The sequence below is a fragment of the Chenopodium quinoa genome, unplaced genomic scaffold, assembly GCF_001683475.1.
Source record: "Chenopodium quinoa cultivar QQ74 unplaced genomic scaffold, ASM168347v1, whole genome shotgun sequence".
Lineage (NCBI taxonomy): Eukaryota > Viridiplantae > Streptophyta > Magnoliopsida > Caryophyllales > Amaranthaceae > Chenopodium > Chenopodium quinoa.
The window spans coordinates 2,349,947-2,371,899 of NW_018742987.1; the positions used below are offsets into that span (position 1 = coordinate 2,349,947).

The 21,953-nt window shown below is 34.1% G+C and overlaps 1 protein-coding gene and 1 pseudogene across 1 annotated transcript; one reads left to right on the forward strand and one right to left on the reverse strand.

Annotated features, from left to right (window-relative positions):
- The first annotated feature begins 503 nt into the window (after window positions 1-503).
- Window positions 504-12,043, forward strand: LOC110729741 (phosphoglucomutase, chloroplastic-like). The gene is made up of 22 exons (XM_021909527.1): window positions 504-883; window positions 1,558-1,623; window positions 1,725-1,769; window positions 1,870-1,962; window positions 2,040-2,092; window positions 3,844-3,895; window positions 3,987-4,055; window positions 4,921-4,989; window positions 6,169-6,291; window positions 6,411-6,463; window positions 7,019-7,097; window positions 7,188-7,252; window positions 7,324-7,391; window positions 8,301-8,419; window positions 8,520-8,594; window positions 8,978-9,093; window positions 10,144-10,285; window positions 10,783-10,864; window positions 10,944-10,990; window positions 11,100-11,177; window positions 11,506-11,611; window positions 11,694-12,043. Exons 1-22 carry the CDS (start codon window positions 668-670, stop codon window positions 11,759-11,761), a joined length of 1,884 nt encoding a protein of 627 aa, XP_021765219.1. The 5' UTR covers window positions 504-667; the 3' UTR covers window positions 11,762-12,043.
- Window positions 12,044-12,184: 141 nt separating this feature from the next.
- Window positions 12,185-13,928, reverse strand: LOC110729742 (annotated as a pseudogene).
- Between the last annotated feature and the right edge of the window lie 8,025 nt (window positions 13,929-21,953).

Sequence of the window (21,953 nt, forward strand, 5' to 3'; positions counted from 1 at the left end):
AGACTAAATAAATACATATCAGACCTCAACGATCATACATTAATCACCAAATTCATAACAATTGTTACTTTGTGTATTAAAAAGTGATCAAATAAACACTCTTGAATCTCTAAAGTCCAGATGTATAGCCTATTCTCTTCAGTTTGATTCAGTTCAGTTTCCAATTTTCTTCTCTTATAAACAATTTAATTTAGCTTAATTTAATCAATCACAACAGACCCGTAATCCGGTGTTAAATGGAGAATATATAAAGTGACTTCTTCATAGTCCCAAACACGTTATGCAAAAATCTACAAAGGACTAAAAGTGTACCCACCAGCCACCTAAGCTGCTAAGCAATCACCATGCACTTCCACCGCATTAAAGTTGTTAACAAACTCATACACCAAAAAATCACATTGGAAAACACAAATAAATTCACCGACTCACGTGATAACTTATCGAACCAAGGGCAAATCTTAATACACGTGGTGTTAATACATTCCGTCAAAATACCGTCATTCAATTTGTCCTTGGATATTCCCCAGCCCAGCCCAATACAGCCCAGAATCTCAGCCCAATTGTTTTTTTTTTAAGAAGGGATAAAAAAAAGTACGGAGTATAAAAAAATCTGCAAAATTATTTCCCACATTTCCTCTCACCCTCTCATTCTCTAAGCTCTGTAACAATGGCGTTTTCTGTAAAAATTGAACCTTCATTCTCTCTCTACTCTCGTAAAACACCTATCAAAATTTTCTCTCTTCCTCTTCGCTCTTTCTCTCTCCCTCTTCCTTCTCACAATTTCATCTCTCTTACTAAAATGTCGTCGCATTCTCATTCCCCCATTAAAGCTTCTTCATCATCTCCTTCTACCTCCAGTATCCTCGAATCTCAGAATTTCTCGGTATTCATCTTATTTCAATTTAATTAATTTTAAATCTGTATATTTTTATAATTTGTGTTTTCATTTGATTTGAATGATGAATTGTAAGTTGAGAATTTGTATCAGCGCATTCTTGTTGTGAATTATTGATTCAATGTATAAATATATACTTCCTCCGTTCTTTTAATATCGCATCACTTGCCTTTTAGGGAAGTTTACAAAATATTGCATCAATTCCATTTTAGGATAAAAAATATCTATGTTCATCTATGTTCACACTGCAAATACCCAACATATTCTTACTTTTTCACACTTACTTTTTATTTTATGTTACATTACATGGACAATTTTGTATTTTTACGTTTCTCTCTCTTACTTTTTCTCACTACCAAATTTTGCCTCCAAAACCCACTATGATGCAATAAAAAAAACGGAGGAAGTATATTTAATTTCCTTTTATTATCATGAATACTCATAATTTGATGTGAATTGTATCTTTGTTTGTTGCTAATTATTGCATTTTGTCAATAAATTATTGTATCTATAGAAATTTGGATTGCCGTAGCAATACATTGCTTATTTGATCATTATTATAATGTCTTGAAATTTGCAATTTTTTTATTTGATGGAAGCAGTGTAATTAGAGTGGCATTTTGTATTGATTGTCGTCTGATTATTTTAATTGAGTTCAACAGATAAAAATGGTGCCGACGAAACCTTATGATGGTCAGAAAACTGGCACTAGCGGTCTCCGGAAGAAGGTTTAATTCGTTTTTCGTGTTTGTAAGTAATATGGATTAATGGTTTTTGTTAATTTGATGTGGAAACTAACTGTTTTCTTAAAAAATTGGTTTGCTCTTAGGTTAAAGTATTTATGCAAGAGAATTACCTTGCCAATTGGATACAGGTTCAAAACACATTGCTCAAAAAGCATAGTTTGTTTACTTGAGATGTTGGTGGCATTGTGATTACGGCATTGATTAGTGTGTGGTTTTATGAATGAGCAGGCATTGTTTAATTCACTGCCAACAGAGGACTATGTGAATGGGGTGTTAGTTCTTGGTGGCGATGGTCGGTACTTTAACAAAGAGGCTGCACAGGTATACTCATCTTTAGTTATGAAATCTGCATAATCTATGTATGGACATTAATTTGTGCATCTTGGTTTGCTATTCAGACAATTATCAAAATCGCGGCAGCCAATGGGGTTGCAAAAATACTAGTTGGGCAGTGAGTATCCTGTTTATAAATATATTTTTTCCTTCTTATGTGTTATGTTGTTATATAGTTTGATATCATGAATGAGTATTATTTTTGAAAGGATTTTGAATATTTAACACCATTTACATACGTGTGTTTTGTAAGAATGTATGATCATCCTCTTTGTAAGCCTAAGTTAGGTCTGTCAAGAACTGAAACCTTCCTCATTGAAATTTCACTCTCCTAATTGAGCCAGTCGAACTCCATATACCACCTTAAGGACTTGAGGTTAGATAATCACTAATTAAGACCTGTTTGTTGTATAGTGCGCTTGCATTGGTTGTTTTCTTTGCCTAACAATAAGTTCTAGATTCTAGAAATGCACATATTCTTTAGGTTTCATGAACATAATCACATTCAATTTTGGGATAAGGAGGTGTTTTTTACGCATCAATGCATTCAGTTTTCCGTGAGTCGAGCCAAGCCAAGCATTGAACTATGTGAGCTAAGCTTGATAAGAACTACTCAAGCTCAATCCCAAAACCTCAAGAGCTCAATTATTAAATCACATGTTCAACAGTTCAAGATTGGCTTGTTTATATTTTTTAACTGTAAAACGCTTGGGCTGAGCAAAATCAAGTTTGAAGGGGAATGCTTCTAAACAAGCTTCATACATGCTTCTATATATGCTAGTCAATCAATCAATCAAAGGCTTAATCTCATTAGTGGGGTTGGCTATATGAACCAAAAATAATTATTCCGCATAGTCATTCACAAAAATCTTCCTCCACTCCTTACAATCAAATACCTCATTCTCATGCAAATCCATATGCTTCATATCAACTCCTTAAACCAAGACATTTTCGGTCCCTGTCCATGATCCCACTCTTCCCTTCTTCAATGCAGGCGATTTTTCCTTAGTTTGTCTGCAATCCCCCCAACACCCACTTTCTTGCGAATGACTTTATTTCTGACTCTATCTCTTAAAAAGTTCTTGCACACCCATCTTAACAAGTGTATTTTCGTAACCTCCATCTTTTTAGCCCAACACTCTATACCCTATAGCAACACTGGTCTTATATCAAGGCATAAGTGTGTAATTAAAATTTGTTGAATCTACTAATAATGTCAATAATTTCAATTTTTGTTTTTGGTTCTATTTTTTGGGATATTATTTGTTTTTCCCCTATATTAGGCGTTGGCCATATTCAAGATTGAATGGGTATTTGAGTGAACTTGAATGAGCTTATAATCATTTGCGGACAATTTGTTTGTGAGCTTAAACGAGATGAACACTTTTTCGTTGAGCTAGGCTTCTTTAATATACATGCCCTTAAATTTTGTTCAAGCTCATTTGTTTACCAAATGAGAATGATCTTTGACCGCGAGTTGTTCACAGTTGTATTGGTTCATTGATACTACTATGATAGTGCGTATTCCCCTAGATATTTCCTAGAATCAGTTCATTACTCTTAGATTCTGATGTACACTACAATTTTCATCAACATTGTACCTGCTTATCTTCAAACTAAGCTATTTAGTATTTCTCTGTAACCTTCCTTCAGTGCTAAAACTATGTACTTTTCTTTTGGTACCCATTACTACATGTCTATGTCTGCATTCACTTTCTCGTTATTCAATCTGTTCGTGTAACTCATATGACCTGCAACATCATGATAAAAGTTGAGACTGGTTAGCAAAGTGTGTAAAGAACCATAAATGTTTATGATAACTAGGCACTGTCTAATTTATGCGAGTTTGACAAAGTTGTATGATTGTAGGGATGGTATTTTGTCAACACCAGCAGTTTCTGCTGTGATTAGAAAGAGGAAGGCAAGCTTCTGTATCTCTTTCCCTGTTTTTCTTATGTATTTATACAACATAAATGCTAATTAATTTGAAAGCTGATATCACACTTCTGCAGGCCAATGGTGGTTTTATAATGAGTGCAAGTCATAATCCTGGTGGACCCGATTATGATTGGGGAATCAAGGTAATGTTATGTACATTCATGTACTTGGTAAAGAATTTATGTTCTTCACCTTATTCCTTTTTCTTTGCTCCATTTCTTCATCTTTTTGCACATTGTTTGGGTGCATGTTGAGCAAAATTAGCCATTACTGCACAATGATTTTCTTAAAGGCTGGAAAGTGCTGATAGAGGTTCTGTTTGCCTCAGCACTATTACTACATATATGTTGATGCCTATTTTATTTTTACTTATACACTTTATCAATAATGGTTAAATCATTTTCCCTGGATAAGAATTGCTTGTGCTATCTACACTGGTCGATCCTTATTGAGGCTATTGATGTCTTAAAAGGAAAAAAGTTTCATGAATAATGACTGCTAGCACCAGCAGAAGACATTCTGGATTGCAATTGCTACTATACATCATGTGGATGTTCTCATATTAGATGTTGTTGGCATCAGATTTAAGCATATGCATGTAATATTTCTACTTTTTTATGCTTTCCAACTCCAAATGTCTAACTGTTATGCATACTTTTTCATATAAAAATGGCTGTGTAGATTGTAGTTGTTGAACCCTTTTTTGTAGTTATTGCAGCCGCTGAGCCGTGAAGTTGCTATTATCTAGTCATTTATTTTGGTGAAGATTTTTGTAAAATTCTAATGGATCTTAGAAAGTACTTTAATTTTTCCAGCCCTTCTAGTTTTTCCTACTCTTTAAGTCCTGGCAAGCTTGCCATCTTATGTAAAGTGGGTGCTGTGAAACAAGACACTCCCAAGGGGCTCAAGATGTTATTTGCTTAACATGTGACATGGCAGTCAGTTTTTGTTTTGTTATGTTCTTTGATTTTCTTAATTAAGGGTGACAAATTTGTATTAATGTTTCAGTTCAACTACAGCAGTGGGCAACCTGCACCTGAATCCATAACTGACAAGATATACGGCAACACACTTTCTGTATGTGCCTGATCTTCTGTAAATGCTTCACCTGTGTGCATTTCTGCCACCCTTTTCCTGTGTTTGAAACATCTGTTGATTCTGTTTTCTAGAGCTTAGTGTCCATTATCCTTGTATTATTAGCTGTCTGATTCAGAACATCATTGGGCTTCCGCCACCAAGTCACTAACGCAGGGCGTCTGCAGGATTTCCCTGAGCTAATACCTTTGTTTTTCGGGTGTATGATGAGGTGGTAAAATCATAAAAGCTTCTTATGCCAAATCTTCCTTCACAAATGCAGGGTTTTTTTTGTTTTGTGTGTGTGTGTGGAAATATTTTCTTTGCAAGGGAATGCTCAGTATATAAATAGCTCCATACCCCTTCCGAATTTCCACGCATTATCTGCTTGAAGCAAATAAATTATCTATACATCTCCAGGCTTTTTTAGAAAAAACTTTTTATAAGAATTTCAATTATTCATCCCAAAATGTTAGCTTATTTGGAAGTATGGAAGTCAAATGAACATATTATGTTATAATTATTCTTGCTTGAATCATCATTTTTTATTTATTTTTTTGTGGGGGTGGGGGGTGAGGAGGGGGGGGGGGGGATAACATCATATATCTAAAATTTTCTTATACTACAAAAGGTAATGGTCAGTTTGGGGATAGACTGTAGATTACAAATTTGTACACAAAAGGATTTAATTATGTTTGTGGCCTTGGAAGCACAAACTCACCATTTGCTGCAAATGTCCTGCAAATATTTGAAGCAACAATCCTTTTCATCCATTTTGTCTTTTTATCTCTCTGGATGTTTAAAGAGCACATGACATTCAACTTTCTTTTCTTTGTTTCCCTTCAAATTCATAAACTTTGGATGTGCTTCATCCTCATCTAACATTCTAAATTTCGGAATATACAGTCAGTTATGTTAACTTCTTGTGGTCAATTGCTTTCTTCATGGTTACTGTGACCTACAAATAGAGTGCATCTTTATCTCATAAAATTCACATTTTTCTAATGCCCAAAGCTAGAATCTAAACAGAATCTTTCTGGAATTTTGGTTATAATTTGCCTAATCTTTTCTCCTAAGTCCCAAATATGACTCTGTTCCTGTTTTCCACTAGAGATTTTGGGGACATCTATATTCATCTGTACTAGAAATCTGAGTAATACCTACATGGGACTATTTATGCAGATATCTGAAATTAAGATGGCAACCATTCCTGATGTAGATCTTTCTTGTGTTGGAGTTACGAAATTTGGCAACTTTGTTGTTGAAGTAGTTGACCCAGTTGCGGACTATATGGAGCTGTTGGAGGTAGAAGCACTATTTGGAGATCTAATTACTTGGTCATCTTATTACTTCTTGTTTTGGACAAGATAATCCAAATACTCTATTGTATTTTAATTTTTACAAAATTTGTCTGCTATGCACAGAGTGTTTTTGATTTTCAGCTTATCAGAAGTCTTCTATCACGGTCAGATTTCAGGTGTGAACCCATATTTTTTGACAAATTCTTTGTCTTTTGATAAATTTTCCCGGTTTTCTGTTTGTCTTTTGATTAAATTTTCCCGATTTTTTTTTTTACTGCATGCTTCATTTGCTTCAAATCTTTATTATGTGACCCTCTTTCTGAGAGTAGGTGGTGGGTCAAACGCATTCATCTTTGTATCCAACGTTGACATATGTACCTTAATTTATTCAACTCTCAACTATTTTATTGTGCCTGTGACTGACACTTATCTGACCCAAACTGATTAGTATACTTGGGTTCTGATCCTTAATATATGATGCATAGAAATTTTTGTAAATTTTTGTATGGATAGAGAGGATAATTAACCGCATATTAGTTTGTCGGAGTATGGGATTTTAATTGTTTCATTACATCTGTTTTCATTTTATATGAATTTGGATCTTGCTCGTTGGTTTTCTGTGTTTATGCATGATCTATCCCAGTGATGGTTTCATTTATGTATCATCTTTTTTTATTTTTATTTTACCTTCTACTAAGTTTGTCATGTAAATTCCGTTTATAATTTCTCAGGTTCACATTTGATGCCATGCATGCAGTTACCGGAGCATATGCGAAACCAATCTTCGTGGAAAAGCTGGGTGCCAGTCCGGTATACTTTTTTTTTATCTGAGTTAACAGAATTATGATTAAATTATAACTCTTTTGCTATGTTGATTACATTTCTTGAGGCCTTCATTAGGAATCAATAACAAATGGGGTTCCTCTGGAAGACTTTGGCCATGGCCATCCAGACCCTAACCTCACGTAAGAATATATTCACATCTTACGGTGGATACTTTTTATGCATGATATGTTCTGACTGGTGATTGGAACAGTTATGCTAAGGATTTGGTTGACATAATGTACGGTGAGAATGGACCGGACTTTGGGGCTGCTAGTGATGGTATAACTTCTATCCCCCCTTGCCTTTCCAGCCATTGTTTTAGCTCAATGTCAGTTCCTCATGGCCCTTTTGGCGGGCAGTATTATTTGGAAGTAATAATTATAAGTTTTTGTGTAATTTGTGATGAAAGATCCATGAAATGTCCATGGTAACCCAACTCTATCTCCAAATGTTTGTTTTAATTCAAAATTTTATTGCTGTCATTCTGACAATGGTATTGGAAATTTATGGGAGAAACATGTACTTGGAAGTAGAGTTGCCTACTTGCATTACCTTGGACATTGATAAGAAACACGCATTCTCTTTTTTAAAAATTTATTGCCACCATATATTACTGCCTATCTAGTATCTACTGCACCGGAAATTGCTAGGAAATTTTTTAAAGATCCATCTCACATTCTCAATCTTTTGCAAAATGCATTCTGAGATTATAAAAAAGAAGACGACCTCTTAAAAGGTTTTCTAGAACCTTTTTGACCGGGTAAATTGTGGTTGGCTGTTATTTGACTTATTTCACCCCCAGACTATTTTGGACTATGGAAGTGTTGCCTAGGGCTGTCCTTTCCTTATCTTTTTTTTTTTTAAAAAAAAGAGCAAGGTATACATGAATCAGGTTTTAATAGTCTTTACAAATTTACATTGTGTCGTTCTGCTTGGATTTTTTCCAAAGAATGATATTGAACTCATTGAAGCCTTAAAGCTAACACTCCACCAAGGAAAAAGAAAAAGAAGGAAATTGTATTTTTTTTTTAACTTACCATATTTTTAGTTTCTCGCAAGTGTTCATTATATGGGTTTGCATGTTTATCAAACTTTTATGAAGGTTCTAGCAGTACAGTTAATTTTCATTAGCAGTGTGAAATTTTAGCAATCTCTTTGTTCACAAGGTTTTTTTTTTTAATGGCCCAGGTGATGGGGATAGAAATATGATTCTGGGTAGAAGTTTCTTTGTTACACCTTCAGATTCAGTTGCTATTATTGCAGCAAATGCTCTAGAAGCAATTCCATACTTCCGTGATGGAATTAAGGTAAAACCTGTGCACATTTTGGTCTGCATATCAACTATCTTTTTATACTTCGTATTTGTTTCTGGTAACTCATCCAGTGCTTGTTGTATGTGCTCTGCAGGGTTTGGCTCGATCCATGCCTACAAGTGGTGCACTTGATCGTGTTGCTGAAAAATTGAAACTTCCCTTTTTTGAGGTTTCTATTCTTCACTTGTGATCAGATATTCAGGGTTTCAGATTTTAATGTCAGTTTTGATTGCAACATTGATCACACATTATGTAACCAAGCTTGTGATGCTGATTGAGGGGTCATATTGGTGTGATAATCGTGTCCCATGATCTTTGTGTCAGCAATAAAACCCTTTATTGGCCTGAATCAGCCTTGCATTAGTTGTTCATGCTCTATAGAGGCCAATACATATTGGCCCTTTACAACTCACTTATTGGGATATGAAGCTGAAAAACTGATTTAGATCAGCATACATCATGTATCAGCTTATTTTCATGAAATCACTTGTAGTTAGTTGAAATTTGGTATCATCTAAAATTGGCTGACAATGCATGGTTCTCTTGTTTCAGGTTCCCACTGGCTGGAAGTTCTTTGGTAATCTCATGGATTCTGGGAAATTGTCAATCTGTGGTGAAGAGAGTTTTGGTACTGGTTCTGATCACATCCGTGAAAAGGATGGCATATGGTAAGCCTTATGACTAGTTTTTATGAACTGTCTGTGTGTGGCTGTGTGGCCAAGGCAGTGCCTTCTATCTCAGTGCAATGATTGTCTGTTTTGCATTTAATGGCCATCAGTTACTCTGAGGTTATGAGCTTGGTTTGGTTTGCCTCACCTTGTTCTGATATGCAACTAAAAGCCATCAATCTTTTTTTCTTGAATGAGCTCATTTAGATTTGTCTGTTTTGCATTTAATGGCCATCAGTTACTCTGAGGTTATGAGCTTGGTTTGGTTTGCCTCACCTTGTTCTGATATGCAACTAAAAGCCATCAATCTTTTTTTCTTGAATGAGCTCATTTAGATTTGTCCCTCCTTGTTCTTGTTACCTTTAGCCTTTCAACTGAAGGCTGCAGAATCCATTTCAAGAACATGCTGCAGCTGCCTACTGTGTTGATCCTACGAATAAATATGTGAATTATTCTTCTAGATTTGTTGTTTGTTCCCAAAAATGGATGACTTTGCCGATAGGACAAGTCTCTTGCAGCTTAGTTGCCGATGCCTAATTTTACTAAGGGTGCTGTATCCACTTATCCATCTCACCCTGAACACACTCCTATAACTGGATTGAGTACGGCAGCATAGATTTGTGTTTGGTGGTGTGCTAACTTTGTGCACAGAGCACCAGATTATTGAAATTCACTCCACACATTTGAGAATGTAGTTGCTAAGGAGAAGAGGGGGGGGGGGGTGGGGGAGTGAATAGTGCCCATTCTCTACTTTTTCCATGTTACTTAGCAAAAATCTACAATTAAAGCTGCCCAGTTACTGTATTATGTGAATTATGTAGTATATAGGAACCTTTTGCAGAAACTCTCAGAGTCTGCTTTTCTGACCAATATTTCTGTAATGGACTAAAGCATAGACCAAGATTTAAGACGTTGATATGTGTGAAAGTGTACTGTTGATTATCCATGTTTTTGTGTTTTAGCCAATGCCAGAGGTAACGAGCTTCTGATATCTGTGTAATTAAAATATTATCTTTAATGTGGTTTGACTTAAAAGATTTATTATTGCAGGGCTGTTTTAGCCTGGATGTCAATCATCGCTTACAGAAACAAGGAGACAAAATCTGGGGAAAGACTTGTTTCCGTCTCAGATGTAGTCAAAGAATATTGGGCAACTTATGGGAGGAATTTTTTCTCCAGATATGATTATGAAGTGAGCATCAGATCTGCTGTTGTCTGAAACTCTGAATTCATTAGCTTGTTCATGTTTAAGATAGAAAATTTGATTTTTATCACTAACCAAATCATTCCCTCTGTCCGCAAATAATCTTCCTATTAGGTTTGACACGCATATTAAGGAATTTAGTAGGGTGAAGTGAGAATGTGAGAGAAAGAAAGTTACTGGAGGGATCCACATCACATGGTTTCAGCGAAATTTATTTATTTATTTTTATTATATGTAACAAGACGATTCTTTTGTGTTCATCCTAAAATGGAACACATGAAGATTATTTGAGGATGGAGGAAGTATTTTTTTTTCCTGTGGGATTTATGGTCTATTTTAACCAACCTTTGTAGTGCTAGTGACTAGTATCAATTAGATGCAAGACTGCATATGTCTTGGCAACTTGACCTCATTACCTCTTCTGAGGTGAGATACATACTGGTAGTGGTGTTGTAGAACTTTGATATTGATGCTCATTTTAACAGGAGTGTGAATCTGAAGGTGCTAATAAGATGGTTGACCATCTCAGAGACTTGATATCAAAGAGCAGGGAAGGAGATAGATATGGTAAGTTCTGCTTTGCTGTTAGAAATTTAGATCAGAGGCTTCTGTCAAAGTGCAGGTATTAACGTAACTCTCAAAACAGGGGAATATGTCCTTCGATTTGCAGATGACTTCAGCTACACAGATCCTGTAAGTTCTAGTTTTAATGCTTTTATTGGCGGTGTTTTTTCTAAAAGATACGGAATATGAATGTTTTTACAAATATATTTAGTAGCCTTATTTTGGATATTGGTCTTAGGTTGATGGAAGTGTGGCATCAAAGCAAGGTGTTCACTTTGTGTTTACTGATGGGTCACGAATAATATTTCGTTTATCGGTATGTGCAAACTTAAGCTTTTCATTATTCTTTTAACATTTTGCAGGGTGAAAAAATCATTAGAAGCCCTCTTTTCAATCTTACGTCTCAGTCCATGTCATTTATAAGCTTGCCACATCACCATTGTCAATTGAACTAGATATCTTAAGCACAATCTTTTCATAAGTAATCTATTTATGGTTTTTTTTGGCTGTGGTAGATTTTTTTGGTAGATGGAGGGAAACAGAAATAATAAAATTCGATTGAATAATAGTGTGTGTGAGAATTCAAATTGTATAAGTTTTGAACCATGATTGGGACTTAGAATGAATACTCTCTTTTTTTGCAGGGTACTGGTTCTGCAGGTGCAACAATCAGAGTATACATTGAGCAATTTGAGCCTGATGCCTCTAAACACGATTTGGATGCCCAAATAGCATTAAAACCATTGATAGGTTTGTTACTTTCCCTTCTATGCTGTACATAACATGACCTGATTTGTGTTTGGAAATCTTATTTGCTACCTACAATGTTCAGATCTTGCATTATCTATATCGAAGCTGAAGGACTTCACCGGAAGGGAGAAGCCTACTGTTATCACATAACCAAAAGGTATAGGCAAGTCCGCAAGTATAGATTCATTCCTGATTCCCCATCATTCAGGTATCCTAGCTAAGTTAGGCTTTCCACTCCCCCCCCCCCAACACAAACAAAATAGTTTAAAATATATTGCGAAGTATAATTTTATTTGAATTGGAATAAAACATAACTGAATGTGTTCAGATAATCTCAAGAATAAGCTATTCCATGTATAATTATGTAGGCTGTTTTTGTAAAATATTCACAATTGAAGAATCAATGAATTTAACGTTCAATAGCTTTGCAAACTGAGGTATTACATGCCTGGTGGATGTGCATTTTGTGTTTCTTAATTCATTCATTTATACCTTTCCATCTAGGTGAACTTGGATGAAATATTATGGTAATTTTTTTTTTTTTTTTTTTTTTTGACAGCAATGCAACTTTCATTATTTACCAGTATATTGCTTTATTTATATTTATTTTGAAACAGAAAGATGCAGAGTGGTTAAACACACTCACTACCTCTCTGGTCCTTGCATCTAATTGAAAAGGAGAAGGGAAATACATCACTCATCCTACATCGTACACTTTATTCATAATGCCGTCAAGCTACCATATCACTCACCAGTCATCACTTAAAACAATCCAGTTAGCTTCAAGAAGAAAGCTAGTATAGTGGGGCGGCCAAACGTCTCTGTGTAGCGCCTGCCTCTTCCTTCCTGCCCTTGGTACTCTTTCTGGCACCTCCTCTGGCATTCAATTCTTTGACTTTGCCCTTGCCTCTGGCATCTCTGCTGGCACTGCTTGAAACTCTGTTGTGGGTCACGGTGGTGGTTTCCGGATACCTCTAAGTCACCTTCCTCGTAGCGCCCACCTTGACGTTCCTCTCTTTGCCGTTGTAGCTCTTCCTGGCACCTCTTCTGGCACTCGATTCTTTGCCCTTTCCTCTGGCATCTCTGCTGGCATTGCTTGAAGCGTTGTTGTGGGTCACGCTGGGGATTCTCGGATACCTCTAAGCCATCCTCCTCAAAACGCCGGCTTTGGTGTTCCTCTTTTTGCCTTCGCAGCTCTTCCTGGCACATCCTTTGGCATTCCATTATTTGTCCATGCCTCCTGCATCTCTGCTGGCACTGCTCGAAGCGCTGTTGTGGGTCACGTCGACTGTATGGGTCACGACCCTGGCTGATCTCCTCTACTTCATCATCCCTATCTCCATAACGACGACCACCTCTATCACTCTCCCTCTCCTGATACTTCTCCTGACACCTCCTTTGGCATTGCCATTGTTCGCTTTGACCACGCTGGCCTTGCCTTTGGCATTTACGACGACATTGCTCAAACTGGTGCTCACGGTCATGGTGTGGGTTGATCATTATGTCGACCAACTCATCATCGCCTTCAGAGACCCATTCCCCACTCCCTCCCTTACCTTCACACTCATCGATACATTCTAACAGGCCGCCACGCTGACTTCTGCAACGCTGCAGGCATTGCCAATGCTCATCACTCGATGCTTCATACTGGTTAGGAAAGCGGACTGCCAAACTGGAGGTTAAGAAAACTGAAAAAAAACAGCAATAACAAAGGTAGCTTGAATTTCAAATTCATGATATCTTTTTAGTTGCTGAACAAGTGCGAATGATGAGGCAGATTGTTTGATGTGTTGGTAAAAGATGAATTTTATAGGCAGTGTGATAGTACGAAAATGCTAACAGTTGGTGCAAGAGTTGCCATGCAATGTGACTAGTGTTCTAGGGTTATACATCACGTGTCTTGCTCACTACTTCACACGGCGGCGAATTGGAGCTGCTACCTTGCTTCATTACACTGATGCTGTTTCGTTCACTTGAATCACATGACACGCGTCGCTGGAAGTCTGTTTGGAGAGAAACTTGATCCAAACACACAAACAAAATTGAATCTACATGTACTGATCCTAGGATTTGTTCAGCATAAAACTCGTAAATATGCTGCAACTCTTATACATACTAGCATACGTAGTACTGCATCGCTTAGTTTTAGGCGAGGCGGACTTGTGATAGCTCATTTTGCGACATCCCCAATTAAATTACAGCTCACCCATAAATATATACTCCGTACGTAGTATTAGCCATGTAATTTCACTATAATCAAGTTATTTTTAGAGGTAGTGTACGTAATATGTTACATTCTTTTGCCGATTTTCATTCATCAATGAACTCTTTTTCAAGTAATGGCAGTTAAAAACCTTAATCTTCTTCCCATTATCTCCCATCAACTTCGGGTTTACAGTATTTGAATACTATATACTCCGTAAATTTTATGGTTCTCTGTATTAAACTTTCAAACTCAGTAGCAGAAGTAATACTCTTCCGACACATTTTTTCTATTACGGGAATTTGTGAAGTTTTGTGACTCATCTAGTATAATTTTTGTATGAATTATGTGTTACTTTACTAAAAAAATATAGTATAAAAAATCTTGTGCATTACTCTGTACCTTTTGCCACGAGCTTAGGATATTTTAGAGGAGAGTTTTGTTCTTCAGATAGGTTGAGTTATTTTGGGTCGGGAAATGTGTATGTCAATATGTGATGCTTGGTTCGAGTTGGTTTCGGATTTAAGTCATTGGGGTTAGATTGGGTTAGGTTGGGTCATATTCTATATATTGCTAATATTCTTGTCATTATTAAACATTTAACATTTTAGATTTCCCTCAAAAAAAAAAAAAAAAAAAAAGACATTTTAGGTCGATCTAAATCATGTGATTGCGATAAAAGTTTGATTGTAAATTGGGCGTGTATGAATCAGTTTTCTATATCTTTAACTCTATGTTTTAGGTTGAATGTAAAATTTGATTATTCACTATTCATGCATTATACGTTTATAAGTACTTTGTTCATAAGATATTCTATATTTATCTCAATGTACGGAGTATTTTTTTTTTCTCAACTTTTACATGAGAATTACATTTTCTGAGTAAATTAAAACATACCCAAAGTCTCAAATTTAAGCCTCTCAAATATTCTAGACATCCCTTCTTTTTTTAAAAAAATAAAAATAAATGTATTTCCTCCTTTTTTTTTTTTAGTTGTATCACTTTTCATAAAAATAAGTTTTAATCTAGTTGCGACTTGCATAACTTTCCAACGTAGCTACATAGTAATAAATTCTCTCTCTCTTACCACATGGGCCCGTTTAATTTGTCTCTCTACCTCTCTTTACTCCAAAAATTAACTAAGAGTCTCTAAAAAAAAAATAATACATTAAAAAAAATGCAATTCAAACTATCTCCACAAAAAGGTACAGTATCAAAATCTAATTATTTTAATTATTGATGCAAATCATGCACCAGATGTTGCTATTCGAGAATTAATATTAAAATCTATTCGACCCCAAAAGAGGAGACAGAATACATAACTTGATGTCTTCATCTTTTGATCCTCTCATAGCACCAAAGAACCACCTGCCTCTGACCCAATCTAATGCTTTGAGAGTGTGAGCTTATCCATCAACTTTGTCAGCTCTCATTCAACTCCATCTGCGACTGTAATAATACTTCGCATCATTTATTATTTTTATGGTACGCATTATTATTCATGTCTATTAGTCTAGAGCATTATTTTGAATTATTAACGTGGTGTAAATGTTACTCTCTATAAATATATAATCCATCTCGTCTCATCTCATCTCATCTCAATTCTCATGTATGTATATACGGTATACAGTGTACATATTAAAATACAACATTATTTTGATTTATTTATTTGAATCCTATGTGGGATAACTAGTAAAGGTTCTTGATTCCCCTTTTCACATCAAAGTTCTTATTTGTGATTTGCAACCACAATATTGAAAATTTACCGTGGTTTTCCGTACTTTATCATAATTGAATCTTTTAAGAAAGTTTACATATCCTAAGAATCGTTGTATAGTACGAGTACTCGGTAACACTTTTTTTTTGTTTTTTTGTGGCGTCAAGTAATTGTCCCTCAATAATATTCACGAGTCATGATTTTATTCATGTTTCTTCTATTATTTGTTTATGGACTAAGAATCGCAACTTAGCTATATTCTCAATATCCACAATTGAATATATACCATTAATCGAATCCATAAAATATCTAATCTCAATATGAATCTAAACGATGAGGGATTTGAAAAACCGACATCATACTATATTGATGTATATGTGCCACAAAATGTGTAATTTGTTAATTACTTTATAAACGACACCTGGTTTTAACTTGAAAACGTCATGACCACTTGTCAGAATTGATCTAATGCTTTGAATAAGTGAATATTTAAGCATTATTCTACTAGTATAATTATTTAGCATGAAAATTTCACTTCTTATGTTCAACCAAAATGTTGAATTTTAAATTGAAACTACCCATGCAGCCATGCATGACTATATGGACTCCCAAGTCGAGACCAAAAATCATCCAAAGACATTGATTAAAAATTTGTCCCCTTACAATAGGTACAAGTTAAAATTAATTTGAATGGGTCAAAACTAGGACCTAGCTAGTAAAAAAAACTTGATTGATTAAAGAGAGCATATATAATTTTTGAAGAAAAAACAATGAATAATCAAGACAAACTTTTTTCTTTCTAAAGGATCCAAGAGCAATATCAAATCGTATCATCTTTGTTCCCCACATCCTAATTAAGCTTTGAAGATAAAAATAAATTTACACAAAAAATAAAAAGGCAAATAAACTTTTTGTGGATTATTAGGAAAGGATGAAAAGAATGGGTGTCCTGAAAAAATAGAAAAAATATTCTTTTATAATCTAAGATTAGAAAGTAGTACAGATCATCCAACCTAGTTGGGTCTAACATTGTCGATGTCAAGGATGAAGGATATGTTCTTTGCCTTCAAACAAGGGACCTTATTTGCCCCACCTTTTATAATTAATTACACTTTAATTTGCTTTACTATTTTAATTTGTTTATTTATTTTTCTTCAATCTACTCATCATGTTACTTGCCTCTACTAACACAACTCTTTCTTTTGTCTTCTCCTTCTCAATCAATATTTTTCTTGTCCTTTTTTAATTTAGCATGTGTTCATTATTTTATCTTAAATTATTTTCTTCCTCGTAATATTTAAATATTAAAAGGAATAGCATAATAATGTATATTATTGTTAATAGTTTTAATGTCAATTTATTACACTACCGGGAATTCAAGTGAGGTTGAATCGACACAAACCTTATTTATACTACCATTAAGAAAAAAAAAATATGAAATACAAACCTTGTCATTTTATCTAGTTTTTACGAGTAAATTATTTTTAACATAAACCTCACTCAGACTTGTAATATTGATATTTCTTCTTCTTTTTCATTACGCGCTAGTACACTTTAATTTCTCCAGCATGTCCTTCTTAGTCTTTGTGCATAACTAAGGAAACCAACGCAACTACGCGTAGGTAGCTTAGTATACTATTATCATATTATGCATGTTTGGGCCGGGCCTCTGCCAGCCCCCTTGTGACTACGCCCTTGTGCTTGTGTATCCGTGTATGTACTGTGATTCCCTATATGTTAGCAAGTTATAAGGTTTTACTAAGTAGGTTTGATGTGATTATTATACAATTAAATTAATGTTATACTCTATTTATCCTACGTTCAGATCAATCAGTATACTCTCAAAAAATCAAAGTACGATCTCCATAATGTGTGCCATGCATAATTGCATATAGCCTACGGAAGTACGGTGTAACATAAGAAATTGAACCGTACAGACGTACTGTGGAAAGTATTACTAAAAGGACGGTTCTTAATGCAGCATGGTGCCATGGTGGTATAGTGGTATGTGATGGACTGATGGATGTTTGTTGTATGTTCCGTTTTCGGATCTAGCTCTTCGTTTGAAGATCGTGCAAGCTCTTTGAAATATGTATCTTTCTTAACAAGACTGAGGGCTTACTCTGATTTACAGAAAACAGCTAAACTGAAATGAATGGGGCTGAACAGCATAAAGATGAAATGAATTGTTTATAAGAGAGCTGAGGGAAATTAAGAACTGAACTCAAAAAATTAAGCTAAACAGATAGGCTCTAAGTCTAGTAATGTAATACTCCAATCTGTATTTTAAATTGTTTGTTGAACCAATCAAGATTTATCTTTCCGATCTACATACATATGCAAGTATCAAGTATGCGTGCAACACCAAAATTCATGTTATCATTGTTATGTACGTAACTACGTAAGTACGTTAGATAAGATTTGAGGAGCTAAATCATCATCTGTATGTTTCTTAATTACGTATCATCTAGCTAGCTGATAGCAATGAGATATAACATGGGAAGTTAAAATAGTTGGAGCAATTCAAGCAAGTACTAACTACTAATGTAGCTGTCTTAGTGCTCACGTAATTGTTTAGCTAGCTAGCCTTTAATATAAGCTACGAGTAGCATATTTATAGATTCCGTCATGGCGTCATGTACGTACATGACTTGTTCAATTCCGTCTAGAATATATGTTTGTGATCGAATTCGTCTCACAGTATATATATATATATTCCTGTTTTCAACATTTACTTTTTGACAAATATAAGTTGTATAACCATCAAGCTAAGATTGGTTTAGTGGTAAAGATTGTACCTTTTAACTTTGAGTCTGGGGTTCATTCCCCACTAAATTACTTTGAGGGTGGGGATCCCTTATCCTTTCCCCTCACTTTTAAAGTGCTTGACCCGTAAATATCGGATGTATAACAAAACTATATAATTATTTTTCCTACTTTTTATATATATTGGTATGTTATGATTAATTATACCATAATGCTCCGTAACTAGACGTGTCAATAATAATTAAAAAGGATTAAATCAAGATTTCAAACAATGTAAACAAATTGATCCTAAGTTGGTATGTTATGATAAATTGATGATAATGAGCAGATATTAGAATTCCATTAACATTCATAATATTTTATTATGCGTTTACATTGTCCATATATAATTAAGTCCTTACTTTATTTATTTAAGCTCTTAGTGGATGAAACACTATAATAATATTGTTGTCCATTGTTTTGTTCATTAATATGGAGAATTAAATTGCATTGTTGCATGTCACATCGTACACAAGAGTTCCAGAAACAACGTGTTACTCTAGATAGGAAAAGCATTTTTAATATTGCCTCACTTAGCTAAGTAATGTTTCCAAAAGAGGAATTTGGTACATTACAAGGCTTAAATTATTTTTAACTAGTGGATGTTATTCATCAACATATAACATTTTAGATTTTATTTCTCATGATAAGAAATGGATTTTTGTCTTCTCGTGTGATTGATAATGCTACTTTATATTAAAATAGCACTTTTTATTTTTGATAATGTATGTGTAAAAGATAAATTAAAAAATAAATAAATAATAATAATAAAAAAAAAAAAAAAGGATCACACATTTTTAGGGCCAATTCAAATGCATTGGAGTACACAAGAATAAAAATCATTAATCATGGATTGATTATTTACACCTTCATAATATAAAGTCAATTTGATACATAATTTGCTTCAAGAAAAATATTTCTAATTTCTTTCACAAAAAAATATGTCTAATTTTTCAACATTTAGAGGATTCTAGTAATATATATATGAATGTCATCAATGATGTCTTAAATTAATTTTTACGTTTCAACTCTCAAGCAATCCAATTCTAAATTAAACAACCCTATCGATCCAAAGTATCTCAATTCTAACAACTTTGGTTGCCAAGAGTCGATCTTAGGCAATTAGTGGTAGCACTTTGTCACTTTTCTCTAAGCTTTACAAAAATCCTAATCCACATTATGCCAAACATAGTCACCTAGCTATGAAATATACATGACAAAGTCATCTTAATCTAGCATTATTTCTTCTTCTTTGGGTTTTCCTCTTTTTTCAACTTTATCTATTTCTTCATATATATAAGTTATTTTTGTCACAAAATAAGTAAACTGCTTTTACACGAATGTTAAAGTATTCGAAGTTAAAAAAAAAAACTTGTTGCCTTGTTGGAGAAACAAAAAAATTTGCCCCTTATTAAAAAATTTAGATGCCAATTGTTTTGGAAATTATGTAGGCACAAAAACTAACATCACGAATATTTATACAAATGAAGAACTCGAACTTTTAAATTATGCAAATAATCGATCAGATACTGCGTGTTGGAGTTGAGTAAGCCTTATAAGGGTTTTGTCAATGATGTTGTCTAAACCTTATGCGCAACATTGATAGTAACAAAATCGTTGACATATGAATGAATATGGCTATATTATTACTCGTATTTCATGACAAAGTTATGTGATTTTTCGTTAATGACAAATAACAGACATTTTAGAGCTCAAAATTTGGGACTTGAGCATAATTTGGTGACTCCAATAGCCATCAAACAGAAGGTGACAGTGGTAAATGACAGTTAAATTATTAAGAAATTCGAGTCGGACACATCAATGATGCCCCTTAGAAGGCATAGAAGTCGATAAATTTTGTTGTTTATAAAAGTCAGCTTAATTTGGTGTATTTCTGAATTACTATCAGATTGACATTGTTTTTATAAATCATTGTTTTTGGTTATGTGATCATTAACAATACTCTTACTGAAATAAACAAAAATAATAAATGGTCTGATCCATTTGGAGTGAGGCCAAAGCTAATCATATCTTGGTAATTGTTGTTATGGCTTATCATGCGTCCAAAGATTGATGGCAACAACCTGCAAATTAAATTGTGGATCTTGGAGCATCATATCATATCATATATATCTAGGAAACTACATTATTTTCTAATTTACATGAATTGTAATCCAAAACTTGCATGGGCATGTGTGTCGTTTTTGTAGTACGTGGGGATCAAAGTTTAGGACATACATGCATATACTTCCTCAGTTTTTTTTATTATTGCACCATAGGGGTTGCTGGGTTGGGTACAAATATTTTGATGGTGGAAAAAAGTAAGAGAAAAAAAGGTAAAAATACAAAATTACCCATGTGACATATTGATAAACTAAAAACTAAGTGTGAAAAAAGCAAGGGTATGTTGGGTATTTGTAATGTGAACACAAATAATTTTTTTCCTAAAGAGGAAATGGTGCATTATTTGTAAAACTTCCTAAAAAGGCAAGTGGTGCAATAATAAAATAACGGAGGAAGTATATATATTTTTATATTTTAATTATTGGGTAATGCTATATGTAGCTAGCCCTAAGGGCTATAAGCATTTAATATACTTCCTTTTTTAGTATTAAGTTGGGAATTTATCGACAATTCATGAGTAAATCGGTGTAATAAATGTTTATTAATTGTCAATTCTTTCCATTTTTAGCTAAGGGCTGCATATATTTTTTTTTCCTTAATTATTATATCAATACACCAATTATATAAGTTTGCATAATTAAAATATAAGTTTGCACAAATAATTAAAATAGAGTACATGGTTTTATTAATTCTGAAAATTCATTGAAAAAGCGCATAATTTGAATACACATACAATATACCCATTGATTACTGATGCCATTTTTGCAGATTACACGAGTTATTGCTGAGAGCAAGACACAACATTCATTGGAGATTACGGAGTATTTTTTTTGTTTGTTTTCAGTCTGTATTCTACACAAAATGATTTGATGTTGTAAGCAGTGAGCTCATGTTTGGTAAATTATCAACATACAACCCGTTGGTTCTTTTGTTTATTTGTTCGATTAAGTAATTTAAAAGACCCTGATTAGACTTTTTATCCTCATGATTTTTTTAATATATTACGTATCATTCACAACTAATACACTTAAAAGTGCAAGAGAAGGATTAAAGATCCTTATCTTCAAGAACTAGTAGATCAGTAGTTTAAGGTCATAAGGTCGAATCCTCAACCTAATAGCAGGCCATTTTAAGTCTTAGATATTTTGTTCGGTTTATTGGGACGTCCAAACTGTACAATATTACATGTTTGTAAACACTTAACATACTACTATTGAGCTTAGTGCCTTTAGCTATATGGGGTATGCTTTGAGAATAAATTTGCAAAGGATCACGTGTCAAAATAAATCCATTAGGCCTAGACATATAAGTATATTCATGAAATAAATAAAATAGGCTGGTTCAATAGAAACTTTTTTAGGTCATATTTAGGCTACATTTTTACTTGAATTAAGGTATATTGATGTATGAATTTATAGTGTTTTTTCTTTGATTTGTTTGCTCCAAATTATTTTGGTTTGTGCTAGTATAATTTGATTGAATTTTAAATGTAT

Excerpts from the sequence above, each read along its gene's own strand:
- LOC110729741 (XM_021909527.1), top strand. The coding sequence starts at position 668 with ATGGCGTTTTCTGTAAAAATTGAACCTTCATTCTCTCTCTACTCTCGT. Across the intron at positions 7,392-8,300 it reads CTTTGGGGCTGCTAGTGATG|GTGATGGGGATAGAAATATG; the intron begins GTATAACTTCTA and ends TTAATGGCCCAG. Across the intron at positions 10,991-11,099 it reads ACTTCAGCTACACAGATCCT|GTTGATGGAAGTGTGGCATC; the intron begins GTAAGTTCTAGT and ends TATTGGTCTTAG.